The sequence below is a fragment of the Herpailurus yagouaroundi genome, unplaced genomic scaffold (assembly GCF_014898765.1).
Source record: "Herpailurus yagouaroundi ecotype Mexico unplaced genomic scaffold, PumYag 159, whole genome shotgun sequence".
NCBI classification, from domain to species: Eukaryota; Metazoa; Chordata; class Mammalia; order Carnivora; family Felidae; genus Herpailurus; species Herpailurus yagouaroundi.
The window spans coordinates 32,809,004-32,828,263 of NW_024412400.1; the positions used below are offsets into that span (position 1 = coordinate 32,809,004).

A 19,260-nucleotide genomic window follows, 5' to 3' on the forward strand; every position below is an offset into this window, starting at 1 on the left:
TGCATATTGGATGCACTGTCATCCTTCTAGTAAAGAAAATCCATAAATTAAAACAATTCAGATTTAAGTTTCTTCATAAATTGGTTGTTTAGAAGTTGGAATACACTTATTATTTACCTGAAAAACCTATTTTTTTTTTTTCAACGTTTATTTATTTTTGGGATAGAGAGAGACAGAGCATGAACGGGGGAGGGGCAGAGAGAGAAGGAGACACAGAATGGGAAACAGGCTCCAGGCTCTGAGCCATCAGCCCAGAGCCCGACGCGGGGCTCGAACTCACGGACCGCGAGATCGTGACCTGGCTGAAGTCGGACGCTTAACCGACTGCGCCACCCAGGCGCCCCTGAAAAACCTATTTTAATACTCAATGTATTTGAAATGCATTTGCAATAAAAGACATTTTTATTCTAGCACTAGTAAAACAGTAAAACTATAAAACCACAAAAATTGAAAGAAAATAGCTATATGGGCTCTTGGTTAGGGTATTAGAAATTTGATGATACTTATTTCTGTTTAAAATGGTCTTTATTTTTCCTTTTAAAAGGATACCACTACTTTTCCACTTTTCAAATCATTAGTATTGGCTTTGTTTCTGTGTATCTGGTTGTACAGAGGTGAAGGTGTGATTGTGCAAAAGACTGAAAGTCAGAAGAAAACCTGTCTGGTGTGAGTGTGTGCACACTCATATGATGTGTCTATGTTTAAGAGGGAGGGAGGAAAGAAGAGGGAGAAATCAAGGCTAATTGAACTGCTTGATATAAAGTTCAGGAAATGTAACCCCTCAGGAAGAGCAGGATTGATGATAGGGAAGAGTGGTGGGATTTGTTTTCTGTTAGATGCCTGACCTGGTCCTGCTTTCTAGGACAAGCAGTGGGTAATAGGGGTTAGGAAGGGAGTGACCCTAGAGCAGGTAGTAAGAGTAACCATACGAATAGGGTATTTCCAGGAAGCCCACTGTTTGAAACTTTGGCAGTAACTATATAAATGGAGGCTTTTAGACTGTTCAGGAAAGTGTTAGGTTAAAAAAACCAAACAAACAAAAAAACTCAGAAAGTAGCTTGATTGCAGAATACTATGTATTTTCTTGTGGTGGGTAATTGAGCACGGATATTAGCCAAAATACACCATTTTACCAGTAGAATTTTTAAAGTAAAGGTCTCAAACAGGCATATTTTCTTTGACCTGAGCAATATTTTTAAACATTTGAATTTGTATTTAAATATTGAGATTTATTACAAAAATTCAGATGACAGACTTCCTTTTGAAATTGGAGGGCCTGCCAACATTGCCTATATTCCTATAAAGCAGCAATCACAGCTAAGTGGATTGGCCTTTGGATTGGCCATGGACTGTTGTTCCTCCTTGTCTGTCCACTCTAACTTGTTTACATGTCTTTTTCCCCTTGTAGGCATTTGAGTTTATGATTTCTCATTAGTGTCTTACTGTCTGAGAATTCAGAGCATTATCTCAGTCTGTAGGATAGCTACTATTAGCCCACGTTTTCTCATGTGTTGCTCCAATAGTCTGATAGGAGAAAAGCTAGCTCTTGTGTCCCAGATGTTAAACTAAAGGATTTGCTGGTGGGTGTTAGAGCATATTATTTAAGAGACTTTGGAGTCTGCTTGAGTTTGAATCCTGCTCTCTTATTAACTAGATGGATGATTTTTAGTTTCTCTTGGCCTCAATTTTGTCATCTCTAAAATAGGTTTGTTAGAAGTTGTAAAGGAGATAATCTATGTAAATAATTTAATTAGAGCCTTAGTAAGTGCTCAGGTTTTAGCTATTATTAGTTTAATATAAAAATGGTAATAGATGTCTTTCATAATGTTTACCCTACCTGTTTTTTTCTTTTAGCCAAATGATTTCTCTGTATCACTAAAAGCACAAGGGAAAAACAAGCATTTTAAAGTTCAACTAAAAGAGACTGTCTACTGTATTGGGCAGCGTAAATTCAGCACCATGGAAGAACTTGTAGAACATTACAAAAAGGCACCAATTTTTACAAGTGAACAAGGAGAAAAACTGTATCTTATCAAGCATTTGTCATGATAATACTGACCAGAAGTGACTGCTACACGGCTATAATTCGTCACGTAATTGAAGACTGAGAAAATGTCAGTCCAGTCATGCTTGATTGGAAATTGCTTTCTAACTCTACATGAGAATGACTGTAATACATAAGTATTTTTATTATAACTCAGCCCATACATATATACTACATATGCAAAGCATCTGCACAAAGCAATTCCTTATCCTTGGTCTTCTTTTTTATTGTTTTCTTTGCTGTTTTTCTTTTTGCTTCTAATATTAAGGTTTTATATTTTGAGAAAATGATGCAGATCAGAAGTCTTTATATGGAAGAATTTATTGGTTTTTTTTTTCCTTTATTTCCCTGTAAGGGACCATGTTAGTCATTTCCGCAGTGGTTTCTCTTCATATAAAATTATTATATCATTATATGGCATATGCTAAAATAAATTTCATGGAGAATGTTGATCTTTTCTGTGACTAAATAGCAATAATAAATGGAAAATTAGAAATTATTTTCAGGTATTTGTTGTAAGCCATTGTAAATATCAAGTATGTTGTGTCTCCCATTTTAAAAAAATTATTGTCTTCATTGTAAAGCAAAACAAATGGGATATAGGTTAGAAAATATGTCTTGTATACTTTTAATTTATAGCTATTGGAAACAAAAATCTCTGAATTTCTAAGATTTTTTGAGGGGATGCTTCTTTCTTAACTGGTTATTCAGGAGAATAAAACAGTGTATGAGATATTTAGCTTTTCAAACTCTAAGTGGATGCTTTAGTGTTACATTATTCTTTCTCTGTTGTTATTTTACCAAGGCATCTTGTTTTGGGGTATGTTGATATCTATGTCAGTGTGAAAAAAAGCTGTGGCCAAATGTTGGGAAAATAGGAGGCAGTGAGTTACTTGGTTTCTTCCCACCTCTGAACATCAGTAATTACCAGGCATGGTATTTCTACTATTTTCATTTCCTCCTTTTAGCTTTGAGTTTTGGCGACTGAGATACTAAAATTGATTATAGCTGAGGAAAAAATGGAATGTGCCAAATGGTTAGAGAAAGTTAGTTTTAAAATCTTACTTTTGCAGGGGTTTCTATTAGGTTTTTGTTTACTAACAAGCAGAAGTTTTGGGAGACTACTCTGGAGTATTGAATCTACTTCCGCAGGTCACAGAAGAAAGAAAACAGCTGTATTTTGTGGTCTTAGCTCCCCAACCCCGCATTATTAATTCTGGAATTTAAATTTAAGCAAAGTAACCTTCAGTATTTTAATTAAAATGCTTACTAAAGCCATATAACTTACTAGGAAATCATACGATATTTTCAAAAACTCCCCAGTGCTGCCTAAGCAAATAAATGTTTCTGTTCTTCAGTATGTTCTAGATAAGCATTTCATACAACAAAATTACTGATGTTAAAATTGAAGTTGTCCAATACATGAGGTTTCTGGTTTTGTGTTTTTAAAATTATTTTAAATATTTTTTATTCTTTAATTCTTAAAATCATTTAAAGACTTACATTGCCACTGGGTGGCAGCCCTGGCTTTTCCCACTAAGTAACAGGAGTCTGCAAATATAATTAAGACATCGATGTACAATATTTCATTTTCATCACATCTGCTTTTAAAAGCTTTTCAGTTCATATTTCATTATCTTTGTCAGTCTCCCTTTTTTATTAAGATTATTAGTGGGCAAGTGTAATGGAAATAAAAGTCATGTATACATACCTTTTTTGCTATAAAATCACTTGAAGTTGAGAATAGTTTTAAAGTGGTTATAAATATGACTAGGTAGTAAACAACTTTTTATTTAATTTTAAACATTTGACAATGCTTTCTTTTTCTCCATTTTCCCCCAGTCTTTTTTTTTTTTTTAATCAATTAATACTTTGATTCACAGTCACGAACTATTTATAACAAACTCTGCTGAGCTTATGTTAAGGATTTTGAGAAAGCAGCTAGGAATGGAGTAACAGTGGAAGTAGATTGCACATTTCTGTGCCACAGTTAGATTTATAATAACTAGAGAGTTCCCAGATAGCCCCTATGACCATGTTAACAAGCACTGCGTTTACTCATCTTCAGCTCATCAGAGTTGGGCATCTGATTGTTCAACAAAACAGAGCTTGAACAGCATCCAGTAGGTGAGGCAGGCAGAGCAGGCTGTATAACTCTTCCCATTTGTCAAAGCAGACAAGAGAAAACCTATTCCACACAGATATAAAAGGTATCATCATTCATCTTTTCTTTTTCTGTTGCCACATTTTTCTTCTTTCAAGTCCAAAATTTCTCAAGACCAGGTGGATTTGCACCAGGTGGCCTGCAAATGCCAGGGAGATGATGAGCCAATAATATCTATTGTGTGCTCTTGTTATTATGGGATGAAAACCTCACTGGGAACTGTGGAATTTTGTACTTAAATGTTTTATCAGTTTTTTAAAAGTCTTAAACCGGTCTTTACATCAATGGCTATTTTTATAAGCATGAATTTTATTTGGAGCAATTTTAAGAAGAAGGAAAAAAACCTTAGAAAACATGTACATAGCTAGCTAGTAGCAGGACTTTATTGGAAACCAGGTTTCCTTATTCCCAGCCTGGTACATCCTGTATCCTACCACACTGCCCTCTGTGTGCTTGCTTTAGACTAAGGAGAGTTCTGGGAAGAGCCGTATTACAGAAATTTTCTTCCACATAGAAGGAGACACTTGGCCATCAATTTAAACACAGATAACACACACACATAACCCTGCCCAACCCACTTCTATAAATAACTTCTCCAAACTCTTGGAAGAACTTATTTCAGAACTTTATATAAGTTCAATAATGAATAGCTTTTTGCAGTAGCTGTTAATTGGTCATAAGTTGTTAGGATTCAGCTGGATATATATGAACACATATAATGTATCTTTTACTATGAACAGTAACACAGGTGCGTAGCGTAATTCAAGACAGTGTCACAGGTATATCACTGAAAACAGGAAGACTAATCCATTGCTATTGCTGGAAGAAGAAAAAGGCCTAGCAGATGAGTAACTTGGGTTGTTAGGAAAAGACCATCCTTATAGATCTGTGGCACATAAATTATCTCCAGCTTTAATGCTCTCATTCTGTCATCTAATCCAGAGATTGCAAAGAAGTAGGGGCACTACTGTCAGCTTAAGTACTTTTGTGAGAATTAGGAAACGTCTTTCCCCTGCCCCATCAATGCAAGCCCAGCCTTTTTCCTTGTTGAAAAGTCCCAAATTTCATCACTACCCCTTTCCCACATCTTGGCTAGGTGCCCTGTTCAGCGTACAGCCAAATAGGAATACAGCCCACACAGTGCTTTAAAAAGTCATTGTTAACATTTAAAAATTGGGGAATTTCACATAAAATTCAGAATTCTGGTTTACCTTGAATAATAAGCTGGCAATCCTAGAGTTGAATTCCCACAAGGTGACTATTGGATAGAACCTAATGTGAATGGTCCCCTTATGTTTACTGATGCATGTGGTAAAAAAAAAAAGCCCCCCAAAAACTCTAATCTACTTCCCAACCTTTACCCCCCCAGTTCATGTTTCCAAATGTAGTTTTTGTTAGACCCTATCTTTCCTGTAACATGGATTTTTTTGGTTTAGAATCTGGAAACTATCATTTTTCAGAAATACCTCAGATGCAATGTCCAAATCAACAAATTAGAAATGTAGTATTACAACATGCTTTAACTTACTCATCTTTAATATCATGGTTTTACAACTATAGTCATTTCTTCCTTAAAGGACATTTGATACAAGAGAAATGACATCTTCATTTTATGTTCTGAAGAGCATCCAGCGGACTTTTTAAAAAAATACAACATTACTGCTAGGGAAAACCATTATTTGATTCTACTCTGGGCAAGTAGGAAGCTTCTGTGTTCTCATAAGCTGGTTCTATTGGTTCAGCAAGTTTATCTGATTCAACTCTCATCTTCTAAACACGTGCAGACCAGTATGCTATGCATACTCCACACCCTAATTTCTTGTTGTTACAGGACCTAAACCAAGTGACCAAGGAACCGAAATACATTTTTCTAGTTTACTAACGAGATGTTCTTTTGATCTGAAAGTGTACACCGTTTGCCAAGACTTTTTTAAGGAGTAGAACCTAAAATGAAATTGTGAGATTTTGAAGGACAGAAGGAGTTTCAATTATAATTGGCCGTGTTCATAGAGGTAAATGTTTTAAGCCAAAGTGCCCTTTTAAAAATATGTTTGTTGGCCAGAACACTTTCATTATCAAATATTTCAGAATTGGCCTATTGCCTACAGTGGCATAGCACATTTAATTTACCTACCGGTCTGGCTTGTTTTTAAATGTTTCTCTCAAATTACTTTTTAAGCTGTTTTTAAAACTAGGTAAAGCTGGACTCAGCATTTTGTAATATTGCTAATTTGTAGTTATAACCACAGAAGATAAAAAGAGTAGCCAATTTCCTTTATTTCATGTTTTCTGGTACCTTTTGGAATCATAATGACTGAAGTAGGAAAACATAAATAGACAAAATGGACATCTAAGGTAAAGATATCTAGTTGGTTTAAATAAATTTCTGGGCTGGCTCTACAAAAATTTGTATCTGGAAAAGTTGCAGATAGCCTTTGGGAAATTATGGGGACGGGTGGGTTCCAGAATAAGACTGACGTGTTCTCTATTTTGGAGGAATGATTATTAATTGATTTTCTTGAATTCTTTAGAAGAAATTTGTAATCCCTGAATATTCAAGCCTGTTGTTTCTAGGAGAGTGTAATGCCAAATTTTACTTGTTTTGATATGTTTTCTAGATTCTAGATAACGAGGATGTTACAGAAAACAAATACTGATTTCCTTGGGGCATATGCTAATCACTTGGTGCCAAGATGAAAAAAATAATTTTTGAACCGTTACATCTGTGTATGATTGTGTGTCAGTGTTTAGCTTTTGGAGATATTTATCCATCCATCTAACCAACTCACCACAAATATTTGAATGCTTAAGTATCAAGAGTTCTGAGCTAGCAATGTTATAGTGAAGAAAATAGACAAAGTTGTCTAAAAGTTGTCATAAAACTTACCTTTCTAGTGATGCCTGATGGAGAGGGGCTCTAAAGAAAGAATAGATCATCAGGTTGTGGGGGTTGAGAGTAAGAGTGAGGTGTTAATTTACATAGGGTGATTAAAGGAAGCCTCTGATAAAAAAAAAAAATTGACCTTTAGGGCACCTGGATGGCTAAATTGGTTGAATGTCCGACTTCAGCTCTGGTCACGATTTCACCGTTCATGAGTTTGAGCCTTGCATCAGGCTCTGCGCAGAGCCCACTTCGGACCCTTTGTACCCCTTTCTCTCTGCCCCTCCTCCACTCATGCTTGCGCTTTCTCTTAAAAATAAACATTTTTTTAAAAAATTGACCTTCGAGCATAGTGTGCTCCACTTAATAGAATCATTGACAACTCACTGGGGTTATACCAGTGGTTGAGTGAAAATACAGTAACCATAATCATTTGAAAATTGTATTACGATGCTCACTTTTTTATTTGTAAAATTTTTAATGTGTAATTTTGAGAGAGACAGGGAGACACAGAATCCGAAGCAGGCTCCAGGCTTGCAGCTGTCCGCACAGAGCCTGACGGGCTTGAACTCACGCATCGTGAGATCATGACCTGACCGAAGTCAGATGCCTAACCGACTGAGCCGCCCATGTGCCCCACGATCTCACTATTCTTGAGTTCGAATCCCACAGCAGGCTCCACACTGACAGTGCAGAGCCTGCTTGGGATTTTCTCTTTCTCTCTCACTCTGCCTTTCTCCTGCTCTTTCTCTCAAAAATAAATAAACTTAAAAAAATTGAGACTGGATTAGAACTAAATGTTAGATGTACTAAAAACACAGGACTTAGATACTTAGAAATCCCGGAAAAGGGAAGGGAACTACTCTGTGCCAAGAAGGTCAAGGAATGGTTTTTGGAATGAAGTAATTGATCATGCAGTCTATGCCAGGGCACCAGGACCTATCTTGCACAACCTTAACAGTCTGTGCTTCAAATTTTGCACCCTACTGCCCCTTGCTTCATTCTAGTCCCTGCCCTACAGGACTCAGAGGGCTTTTTAGAGATCTCTTCTTTGACCATCAACCTCCTAATCCCTACCCACTGCCTCTCTACCTTTCCATAAAAACTTGTCTCCTTTCCTTTTCTTCCATAATTAAATATCAAATACTTGAGTGGCAAATAGCGTAACAAAAAAATTCCTATTTCTAGACTCTACTTGCTTATGGTAGGAAATAGTTTTGTTTTTCCAGCAGTTCGTTTTCAGACCTAGATGATCCTTCAACTCTGGAAAGCAGTAGACATTAACCTGAGAAGTGCAGGAAACAGGTTAAAGGATAGTTTGGCTTGGGCATGTTGCATAGACAAGAGACCACAACCAGCTAATGAGAAGGAATAGAAAGAAGTACCTCAAAGTTTGAAGAGGAAAGGCAAGATCAGAGTGGGGATATCTAGTCTAGGCCAGGATAAGAACTAGGTGAAGCACAGCCCTCCAGAAGTCGTCGCTAATGGCAGGCCCAAGCAGAGGTGGATGGTCTGAGTTCCTTGAGTCATGAACCAGTCCTGACAAGAGACTGTCATTCAAAAGCTGTGGCAGGCAGGTAGCATTAGCCCTCGGTGTCCCGTGAGTGTGCTGAGCCCAAGACAGAGACTCTCCTTGCAGTGGCTTGTGAAGGATTGGTAGGCAATCCTGCCTTGTCAGCATGGCAGACAGCCATCTTAATGGGGACTCATAGTGCTTAACTATCCTAAGACCCAAAGTCTGATGAATAACTCTCCTTCCCCCACAGCATAAGTAAATAAGTGTTTTTCTGTCTCATTTTCTGTTTACTTACCTTTTCCTTTCCATTCTCCTGTATTCCCTGCAACTTTTCAATCCTTGGGCCTGGCTCATGCCATTCTCCCAGTTGGAATGCTAAACTGAATGCATCTCTCTGACCCAAATCTAAATTGGTAGATCCTTAGGATTCCCTATTGAGATTTGTCTATTCCCTAAAACCATTGCTAATCTCTGGGATCACTCACCACACTGTGCTCCTCAAACACATTACAGGACAGTAAGGTGAATGACAGGGACGTGGAGTTATGCAAACCTTGGTTGGAATTCCTGTCTCCATCCCTGACAGGCTCTCTGATATACAGTAAATAAATTTCTCTGAGCCCTCTGTCCTAATCTGAAAAGTTGGAAATGAAATCTTACCTCGCAAGTCTGTTGTATAAAACATGGAAATGTTTATGGTTGTGGAAAGTCTTTAAGACAATTCCCAGCACACAGTAGGTACCCAGTACACGTTGACTTTTATTGTTAGCTTTTAACACATGGAGATTGTGGGCAGAAGGGGATTTAAGATAGAGGAATTAGGAAACCAGGACTGGGATAACAAAGATAAAACTGGGGACAGGTGGTGAGGCCAGCATATATGAAGCATATGAAGCACTCCCAAGTTGGGGTGTGTCCAGACCCAAAGGCAAAGGGAACCAGTATCAGATGCCAGGGGAGCAGTGAGAGACTGTACAATCAGCTAGTAACCAGAGGTCAGGACACAGATGTGGCCACTGATTCACATTGCTGGGATCGAGGAGAGTATCCACCAAGTGTTCTTGACCATGATGTAGTAAAAAAAAAAAAAAAAAAATATATATATATATATATATATACACACACACACACACATATATGTGTATATATATGTATATATATACACATGTGTATATATATATAGAGAGAGAGCTAATATTTACTGTAGACTTACTTTGCTATACTCCATTCTAAGTGTACCATCTCACTTAGTCCTCACAACAGTGCTAGGAATTAGGTACTATTATAATTGAGGACACTAAAACAGACTGTTTAGATGACTTGCCTAAAAAACAGCTAGTAAGTGGCAGATCCCAGATGCCAATCGATTGTGTCTCTAGAGCCCATTCTTTTAACTACTACCCTCTAATAGAGATCTTGAACTGGAAGCCTTTCTTTGCCTATCCAGGGGCCAAACCATAAGTTGGGGAGCTGGAAAGGGCTAGCTAGCAGAGCTAACTAAAGGGCTAGTTTAATTAGAGTAAACTATTTACTGTATTTTTTTAAAGATTTTATTTTTAAGTAATCTCCACCCAATGTGGGGCTCGAACCAACAACCCTGAGATCAAGAGTCACATCTGCCACTGACTAAGCCAGCCAGCCACCCCTGTGTTTATTGTTAACATTATTAATATTACAAATGGTTAATACAGCTTTGTGAAGACTACTGATTTCCTGGCACTGGGCTAATTTGTTTTGTCTGTATTCTTTAATCCCACAACTACTATGTAAAATATTGTCTATTGTGTTAATGAAAACATGAGGCTTATGGAGTTGCTTTCTTCCCCTTCACATGAGAGTACTACTTTTCCCATCCACTTCTCAACCTACAACTATCTTCTGATCCAAGCTCTCCACTGAAACTCTTCTTAGTGAGATTACAATGGCCTTCCTGGTGCTAAATCCAGGGGACGTTTTTTTTTTTTTTTTTTAATTTTTTTTTTTTTAACGTTCATTTATTTTTGAGACCGAGAGAGACAAAGCATGAACAGGGGAGGGGCAGAGAGAGAGGGAGACACAGAATCTGAAAGAGGCTCCAGGCTCTGAGCTGTCAGCACAGAGCCCGACGCGGGGCTCGAACTCACGGACCGTGAGATCATGACCTGAGCCAAAGTCGGACGCTTAACCGACCAAGCCACCCAGGCGCCCCCAGGGGACATTTTTCAACGATCAATTCAGTGACGCTTCTGCACTCCCCCTTGATTTCTCCATCCTTCATCATTTCCAGAACCATAGTTTGTTCCAGGGCTATTTCTGTGACCTATTTTTTCTCCCTGTTTCTTTTTTCTTGTGCTGGTTCTTGTATGTGAGTCTTCTCCAGGAGCACATCCACATGTCTCCTTAATCTACATACTCTCCTTGAATGTTCTCACCCACTTCCTGGTCTCAGCTACCACTGGAATGCTGAAGGTAGGCGCCATACCCTTGACACCGCCATAGACTTGAGACAAAGATCATTAACATACTTAGACTGCAGCTGCCCCATAAGCATCTCAAGTTGCAGTGTATCAAGCTTAACACATGCAACCTTTTACTGTACCACCCTCAACCCTGCCTGGCTTTAAACCACCTCTCCCTCCTCCTTTCCATTATTTCAATTGAGGTGCTGTCATCCACCCAGTTACTCAAACCTAGAACTTGAAAGTCATGTTCTCCCTCTCCACCCTCCTAATCCATTCTAAATCTAAGAGCTGTCAGTTCTACCTCCTTCATCTTTTGAATTTAGTCACTTCTGTCTACAGACCTAGGAAAACCTAATGGAAGCCAACAACATCTCTCATCTCACTGACCAACACAGTTTACTCCTTGTCCTCTTGCCTCCAGTTTGGCCCCTTCTATTGTTTGTTTTCTCCACTCCAGTCATAAACTTTTTAAAGCTCAAATGCAGAAAATAACATGGTCAGATTTGAGCTTTTAATCCCTCCTTTGACCTTCATTGCTCTCAGAATGAACTCTAACCTTTCAACAAGGCATTCAAAGCTGTCTGGAATCCTGGTTCTGTCTGCCTTTGAGCCCCATTACCCAGCCTTGCTGCTCTCTATTTGAATGAAACTTCTTGTAGTTCCCTAAGTACACCATGCCTCACTAATTTTTTTCAGCATTTATTACTCGTCATTTATTAAAAGTCACTTCCTTCAGGATGACTTCTCTAATCCCCCAGGCTAGGTTAGATATTTTACCTTAATGCTCCTATATGTCTGTCACTTCATCTTCAATATTGATTTATTGTTTGTTCCATACGTATCTTCCTCACTAGTTTGTAAGTTTTTGGTTTAGGGCAGGAACTATTGAATTCCCAGATCTAGTATACAGTAGGCCCTTAGTGAATGTTTGTTGAAAGAATAAGTGATTAACTTTCTTAAGGTTATATTGCAAATAAGTTCTGAAACTGGAAACAAAATCTGCGGCACTCTAAAACCCATGTTCTCCCACTAATGTATACATCACACAGTATAAAAAGATACAGCACCCAGAAGAATTGAAAGCAGGGTCTCAAAGAGATGTTTCTATACCCATATTCATAACAGCGTATTCAATAGCTAAAAGGTGGAAGCACTCAAATGTCCACTGATGGGTGAATGAATACATAAGCAAACTGTGGTATATACATACAATGGAATATGATTTAGCCTTAAAAAAAGAAGGAAATTCTGCAATATGCTACAATATGGGTGAACCTAGATGACATTATGCTAAGTGAAGTAAGTCAGTTACAGAAAGACAAGTCATTGCATGATTCTATTTATATGAGATACTTAGTGTAGTCAAAATCATAAAGGCAGGAAGTATAGTGGTGGTGGCCAGGGGCTAAGGGGAAGGAAGATACAGAGTTTCAGTTTTACAAGATGAAAAGATTTATGGGGACAAATGGTGGTGATGGTTGCACAATTTGAATTAATATCACTGAACTGTACATTTAAAAATGATCAAGAAGGTAAATTTTATGTTATGTGTATTTTACCACAATAAAAAATTTCCAAGGAAAGCCCCCAAACACACAAAATATATTGCAAGGAGTCAGTCCCATTTTTCTCCTACATCTTCCCGATTCCCTATCTCTCTGCCTCAAGGTAACCAATCTTATTAGTTTCTGTATCTCCTTCCAGGTTTTCTTTTTGCCAATAGAAGCAAATATAAAGCTATATTCTTTACCTTCTGACCTTTTAAAAATTTTATATTAGAAAAAATTTTAACTACTTTTTCTGAAGTATGTAGCACAAGGAGCTAATAAGTACTCAGCTTGAATGAACTCACAAGATGGAGACTTGGAAGAGGATAGCTATTTGATGAGAGGGTAAAATAATCTTGCTGGCCCACCACCAGTGGGGCCTCTATGGAAGCTCCTCAGAGTTATCTTTTCTCTGGAGCTCTCCTAGACCACTCCCTCTGATGCAATATATGGGTTTGGACAGAAAGGAGGGTGCTGCACAGCCCGCCCCTTCTGAGCTGTCTGGGCTGGCTCCTCCTAGAACAATTCAGGCTTCACAGCAATTCAGACCTCAGCTCCAACATCTACATTCTGAAGCAAGGATGGCTGAGATGGACAGAATGCTTCATTCTGGAAAGAAACGGTGTTCCAGGTCGAGCTGAGTTGGCCAAATACAGACCCCCTCTACGGTTCAAGAAGAAATTTTGGCAAGTCTTATCATGTGGTTTTTCTACACCTTGATTCCATGTTTGCTCATTGGTAAGTACGAATTAGAATATAGCCAATAGCTTGGGATTCAAATATAGGTTAAGAAGGTGAAAAATAACTTCAGCAGAATTTGGAGTTGTAACATATGTGTAGAACATCTTATGTCTGTTTCTATAAAAAGGTTTCTCACTTCCTAAACCTTCATCCCCATATCACAAAGCAAAAGCCAGCATTCTAGTTGGAAATCTCTTTCCGAATGGTCACAGAACAATCTAGAAAAATAAAATGTCAGAACAAATAGTTTAAAGGTTAGCAGAGCTCCATGCATTTTATTATTTATCTCCTCTGGTTTTAAAAGGCACAACATGGTCATCTGTCTTTGTGTGCTTTGGAGATGTTATCTGTAAGGACAGGTTAAAGTAAGATAAAGATTCTAACAAAATACACATGAATAAAAAGGCTTACTTTGCAACCTTGATATTGGGTATAAGACTTACAAAAATTGGACTTCTTTCCTGATCACTGCAGAAAGAGTAGCAGTTGGATATTCCATAGCATTTTAAAAAATTTGGTTTGGGGCATTTTCCCTACCAGTCAGTTTTACATAATTTTCTCTGCTCCACCCCTGGCTGCTTGTACCTACATGCTTTATTGTTCCAAAATTGAAGCTCTTTAGTCTTTGATGTTTCTTCATGTCAAAACACCTTTAAGAGAAATTTCTAATTTTAATGCTCCAAGGTACTGGGCACTTTGCAGTGTTGGTAGGAGCCTTGAGTACTTCCTGTCTTGTCTTTTTTTTTTTTTTTTTTTTTTTAACTGAGAACTAATTGTTTTAGTTTCAATTCGGCAACAACTTACTGCTAAAGTGATTTGCAAATGTTTAGAATCGGCTTTAACATCAGATTTATGGTGTCCCAGTTGCTCAACACATGGTGTTCGAATCTGCTGTTTATTTCGTGACCCAGCATATTCAGGCCTCAAGTCTATTTCTCACTATTCCTCGACAACAAATACAAACTACAGGCAGCTGCTGTCTTCACACTGACATGTAACATCCTCATTTCCTCCTCCTGGCTTTTCTGATGCTTCCCACCAGAAACACCATCTCCGGCCCAACCTCCTATCATCTTTCTGGATGGGTCGCTCTTCTTTCAGACTTTTGCTGGACTGCTGTCCCCTTTGACCCTTGACCCCACATACTCTACTTGGGTGGGCTACTTCTGTTAATTGCACTGACCTGAGGGAAGGGCCTGGGCATCTTTTCTGGTGTCCTCGCAGCTCCTAGCATAGGCTAAACATGTTGGTTAATTGGTCAGTTAGCTGATTGATCAGTTGGTGGAACAAGTTGCCAGAAAAACACTCCCTGCACTAAGCCAGAGGGAGAAGATGGGAAGGCCGAATGAGAAGGGGAAAGCTCAGCATTTTTCCTCCCAGGTTCTTTTCCCTTTATTGAGGTATCTTGACAGATAACATTATATTACTTTCAGGTATACAACATAATGATTTGGTACCTGTACATATTGCAGAATGATCGCCATAATAAATCTAGTTAACATCCATCACCATACATAGTTATGTAACTGAACCCATGTGAGTTCGCTTCTTGAGGAGTCAGAAACTGCACCGGCTTCATTTGTTGCACAAAGAAAACTTGTATTTGCCGCAGATAAGGAGATCATGGGGGAATGGCTTCAAAAGCAGTAACTCCCAAGGGTGAATGGGTTCCTTTTATTTAGGGTTAGGATGAATATTCAGATAGGGAGGCCTTGTCATGGTATATAGAGGTGGGCATAAGGTCACACATGCACCTTAAGGCAACATGCCTGTACATACAGTGTATGTTAGGTAAATGGACCGTGTGCTCCTCCTTGGGTGGAGATTTTATTATTATAATGAGGTAAAGGTAATTGCTGGTCTTTCCAGAGGTCACTCTGTGGTTTATCTGCACAAGCACAAGTCAGGGGTTTAGCACAAACAGTCTATTCACCATCCTCCTCCTCGTCCTCCTCCTCCTCCTCCTCGTCCTCGTCCTCCTCGTCCTCGTCCTCCTCGTCCTCGTCCTCCTCTTCCTAGTCTTCCTCCTCCTCCTCCTCCATCTCCTCCTCCTCCTCCTTGTCCTCGTCCTCCTCCTGCTCCTCCTCCTCGTCCTTGTTGTCCTCCTCCTCGTCCTCCTCCTTGTCCCCCTCCTCCTCCCCCTCCTCCTCCCCTTCCTTCTCCTCCTCCCCTTCCTTCTCCTCCTCCCCTTCCTTCTCCTCCTCCTCCCTCTCCCCCTCCTCCCCCTCCTCCTCCCCCTCCCACTACTACCACCACCACTACTACTACTCCCATACTACTACTGCTGCTACTGCTGCTGTTACTACTACTACTACCAACAGCAACAACAATAATAATGGCCACAACAATCACACTGGCCATTTCTGAGCACACACTGTGCTCCAGATTAGCAAAAATGTTCTCTTGACTTCTCACATCAATCTTGTCAGGTAGGTGGTGTTATCCCCATGTTACATCCTAGGAAACAGAGAGTCAAAGAGGTTCAGTGATTTGCCCAAGTTTATGCATCTCGTAAGCGGGAGAATTGGAATTTGACTCTGGTTTGGCTGATTCCAGAGCCTGTGCCCTTTGCACTTCTCTGCAGAAGCAGCTGAGACACTGAAGCATACCAGGAAAAGGGAGGACAAAATACAGGGAATAAAGGAATGGTACTACCTTTTCTGAGCATTTGCCATAAAGACTGTTGGAGGTGAAAGTGGCAGAAAGGAACCCAAATGAGGGGAGCTGACAGCAGACCCAGTGGGAGGAAGCCAGCATGGCATCATTGTAGGGAGGAGAAACAAGGATTTCTGCCTGGAAACTTTGCCCAGGGGCTTTGTGGTGAGCCTTTATTTAGCAGCAAAAATATCCAAAGCAACATAGGGGATTAGGAAAAAGGAAGTCAGGCTGAGGCTAATTTCATGAAGGGAGCCAAGCCTTGCTTCATTTACTTAGCTTTCATCACTTGGCACTTCTGGTACCCACTATGTGCTGCGTCCTGGGCAAGGCGCTGATTATAGATGGACAAATTGGAGTCTCTTGTCTTTAGGAAACCTAAAGGCCTGCTGGGAAATACATTTAAGTCTTTGGCGTTTGGGACTTTACTATTATAGTTTCAACTACTCTTTGGCAACGGAGGGGGGGTTGGTGGTGGTAAGGTCTGGATTAGTGGTACTCAAATGCACATTGCAATCACCTGGAGAGCTCTTAAATGCCTGGGTTTCACAGCCAGAGATTCTGACTTAATTAATCTAGGGTGCTTCCTGGCCATTGGGATGTTTCAAAACTCCCTGGGTGGGCCTTCTGAGAGAAGTGGTTTGTTCCAGGACTGGGCAGAGAAAATACAAGTCTAGAGCATTTGTGGTAAGAAAGTGCTCCAAAAAGGATGGAGGCCTAAATGAAATGAGTATCGTTAATTAAATCCTGGATTGGAAAAAGAACCTTAGTGGAAAACCAGGCAAAATTCAAATAAGTGTGTTTAGTTAGTAGTAATGCACCAATGTCGGTTTCTTAGTTTTGACAAATATATCATGGCTATGTAAGATGATAGTATTGGGGGAAGCTGGGTGAAGAATATATAGAAACTCTGTGTACTGTCTGCAGTTTTTTCTGTAAATCTAAAATAATTCCAAAAATAAAAATTCTATTAATAAAAATAACATGAAAAAAGAGAGTGAGGAGTGGGAGTAAGTCAAAAGGACTCAGGAACCAATCTCAAAGAGCTCCCAATGGCCAAAGCTGGAATTATTTGAGTAACAAAATAAGTAACAATAGAATAAAATAAATATTCATGAGTCCATACTAATATAAGTAGTTGAACGAAGGAATAAATGAATAAATAAATAGAGGAGAAGGAACAGCTCTTCCTTACAGAATTCTCATTAATAAATGGAAAAATCACCGTTAACTAGAACATCCCAGCAGTAATTGTTGCAAATACTAGCCATTAGTAAGTGCTAAAATTAATGGATGAAAGTTTGAGGAGAAGCAGAATATTCATAGTGTCACAGTATCTCCCCTAAGTTATTTATTAATTACAAAGGGGGAAATGGTACTTTTTACATTAGAGACACCTAACACCACCAGGAATAAGACATACTAACATCATGTACTCCCTGTGAATACATGCCAAAAAGTATTACCTCAGTCAAATTATGGGAAAACATCAGAAAAACCCAAACTGAGGAATATTCTACAAAACAACTGAGTAGTACTCTTTAAAAAAGGGAATGTCATAAAGATAAAGACCAAGAATAGACTGGAGGAGACTAACTAGATATGTGGTAACTAAATGTGGGATCCTGGATTGGTTGCTGGGAAAAAAGAAAGGACGTTAGGGGAAAAACTGGTGGCATTTTAATAAAACCTGAAGCTTAATCAATGATATTGTATCAATGTTAATATCTTGATTTTCATAATTGTACTATGCTTAGGTACATATGGATGGCTGAAGTAGAAGGGTATATGAAGTATAGGGCATATGGGAGCTCTCTGTACTATATTTTGCAACTCTTCTCTAAGTCTGAAATTATTTTAAAACAAAACTTAACCAAACAAAATCAAACCATCTCCCCCATGATTCTAATGGGGCAGCCATGGTTGAGAATAGCCTCTAGACCCATGTTTCTCAAACTTTAATGTGCGTATGAATTACCTGCGGATCTTGTTAAAATGCAGATTCCGGTTCAATAAAATGTAGGTTGTAGCCTGAAGTCTGCATTTCTAATAAGCTTCTGGGTAATGTGATGCTGCTGATCCAAAGACCATACTTTAAGACTATGAATTAATCTGTCACTTTCCTGAGGCATGAATTTGTTTGCGTACCTTTTAAAGCTGGGTTGTAGGCACCAGTTTCTGCAGCAGCGAGTGATGCCAGCAGCCTGCTCAGCAGCCATGTCCTCGCTCAGCCTTGGCCTTTTCTTCTTCTGCTCATATACAGAGTAATTTTCTTACAATAATTGACTGTATTTGAGGGAGGAATTTTAGGGCATAGTGTCGTTTATAGAGCCAATATCCTCTGTAGTGTAAGCCCCATGTCATAAGCAGAAAAATGGTCCTCCAAAGATGTACATGCTCTAATCCCTGGAACCTGCGGTAGGTTACCCTCCATGGAATAAGGAATTTTAAAGATGTGATTAATATTATGGAACCTTGAGACTGGGAGATTATCCTGGATTATCAGAGAGGGCCCAATCTAATACATGAAAAATTGAGAACCTTTTCTGGGTGCAGTGAGAGAGAGAGATGGGAAGACAGAAGAGAAGAAGAAATTTGAAGCATGAAAGGGAATCAATCCGCCATTGTTGGCTTTGAAGATGGAAGAAGGGGGCCATGAGCAGGAATGTAGGCAGCCTCTAGAAGCTGGAAGGGCAAAGAAATAGATTCTCCTCCGGGGCATCTAGAAAGAATGCAGTCCTGCCAACTCATAGGCCTAGTGAGACCTGTGTAAGACTCCTGACTTACAGAACTGTAACATAATAAACGTGTGTTGTTTTAAGATGCTAAATTTTGCTAAATTTCTTTATGCAAAAAAAGCATAAATATTTACAAGGAACCAAAAGATCATACAGAGGGTTCCAGGATCTCTCTCCAACTCTGGCGCGAGTTCCTATCCAGCATGGCTAGAGATAGAATTCTTTCAGACTTTGCACCCTCCTCAATGTGGCTAATCTCTGTCCTGTCCACACTTCCAAGTTTACTCTTACTTTCCCCTTGACTATACAGTTGAGCCTTGAACAACATACCAATCCCAGTGCAATAGAAAATCCACATATAACTTCTGACTCTCCAAAACTTGACTACTAATAGGCTACTAATGACCAGAAGCCTTACCAATAACATAAATAGTTGATTAACACATTTCATATAATACATGTATTATATACTGTATTCTTTTTTTTTTTATATATGAAATTTATTGTCAAATTGGTTTCCATACAACACCCAG

The 19,260-nt window shown here is 39.0% G+C and overlaps 2 protein-coding genes across 10 annotated transcripts in view; both read left to right on the forward strand.

The window, feature by feature from the left end:
• Positions 1–6,928, forward strand: part of NCK1 (NCK adaptor protein 1) — a 91,324-nt gene extending 84,396 nt beyond the window's left edge. For all 5 annotated transcript variants that reach the window (XM_040480263.1, XM_040480262.1, XM_040480264.1 and 2 more), the window contains one exon: positions 1,855–6,928. In XM_040480263.1, coding sequence (XP_040336197.1) covers positions 1,855–2,049 — 195 coding nt within the window. In that variant the 3' untranslated portion in view covers positions 2,050–6,928. The remainder of the gene's footprint in view (positions 1–1,854) is intronic.
• Positions 6,929–13,093: 6,165 nt separating this feature from the next.
• IL20RB (interleukin 20 receptor subunit beta) overlaps positions 13,094–19,260 on the forward strand; it is a 46,812-nt gene continuing 40,645 nt past the window's right edge. For 2 of the 5 annotated variants that reach the window (XR_005792079.1, XM_040480271.1), the window contains exon 1: positions 13,095–13,331. Coding sequence is in view for 3 of the 5 variants with exons in the window: in XM_040480271.1 (XP_040336205.1) it covers positions 13,292–13,331 (40 nt within the window). In the remaining 2 variants the exon portion in view is untranslated. Of the gene's footprint in view, positions 13,332–19,260 lie in introns of all 5 variants that reach the window. The other 3 variants (XM_040480270.1, XM_040480268.1, XM_040480269.1) reach the window with 2 other exon arrangements.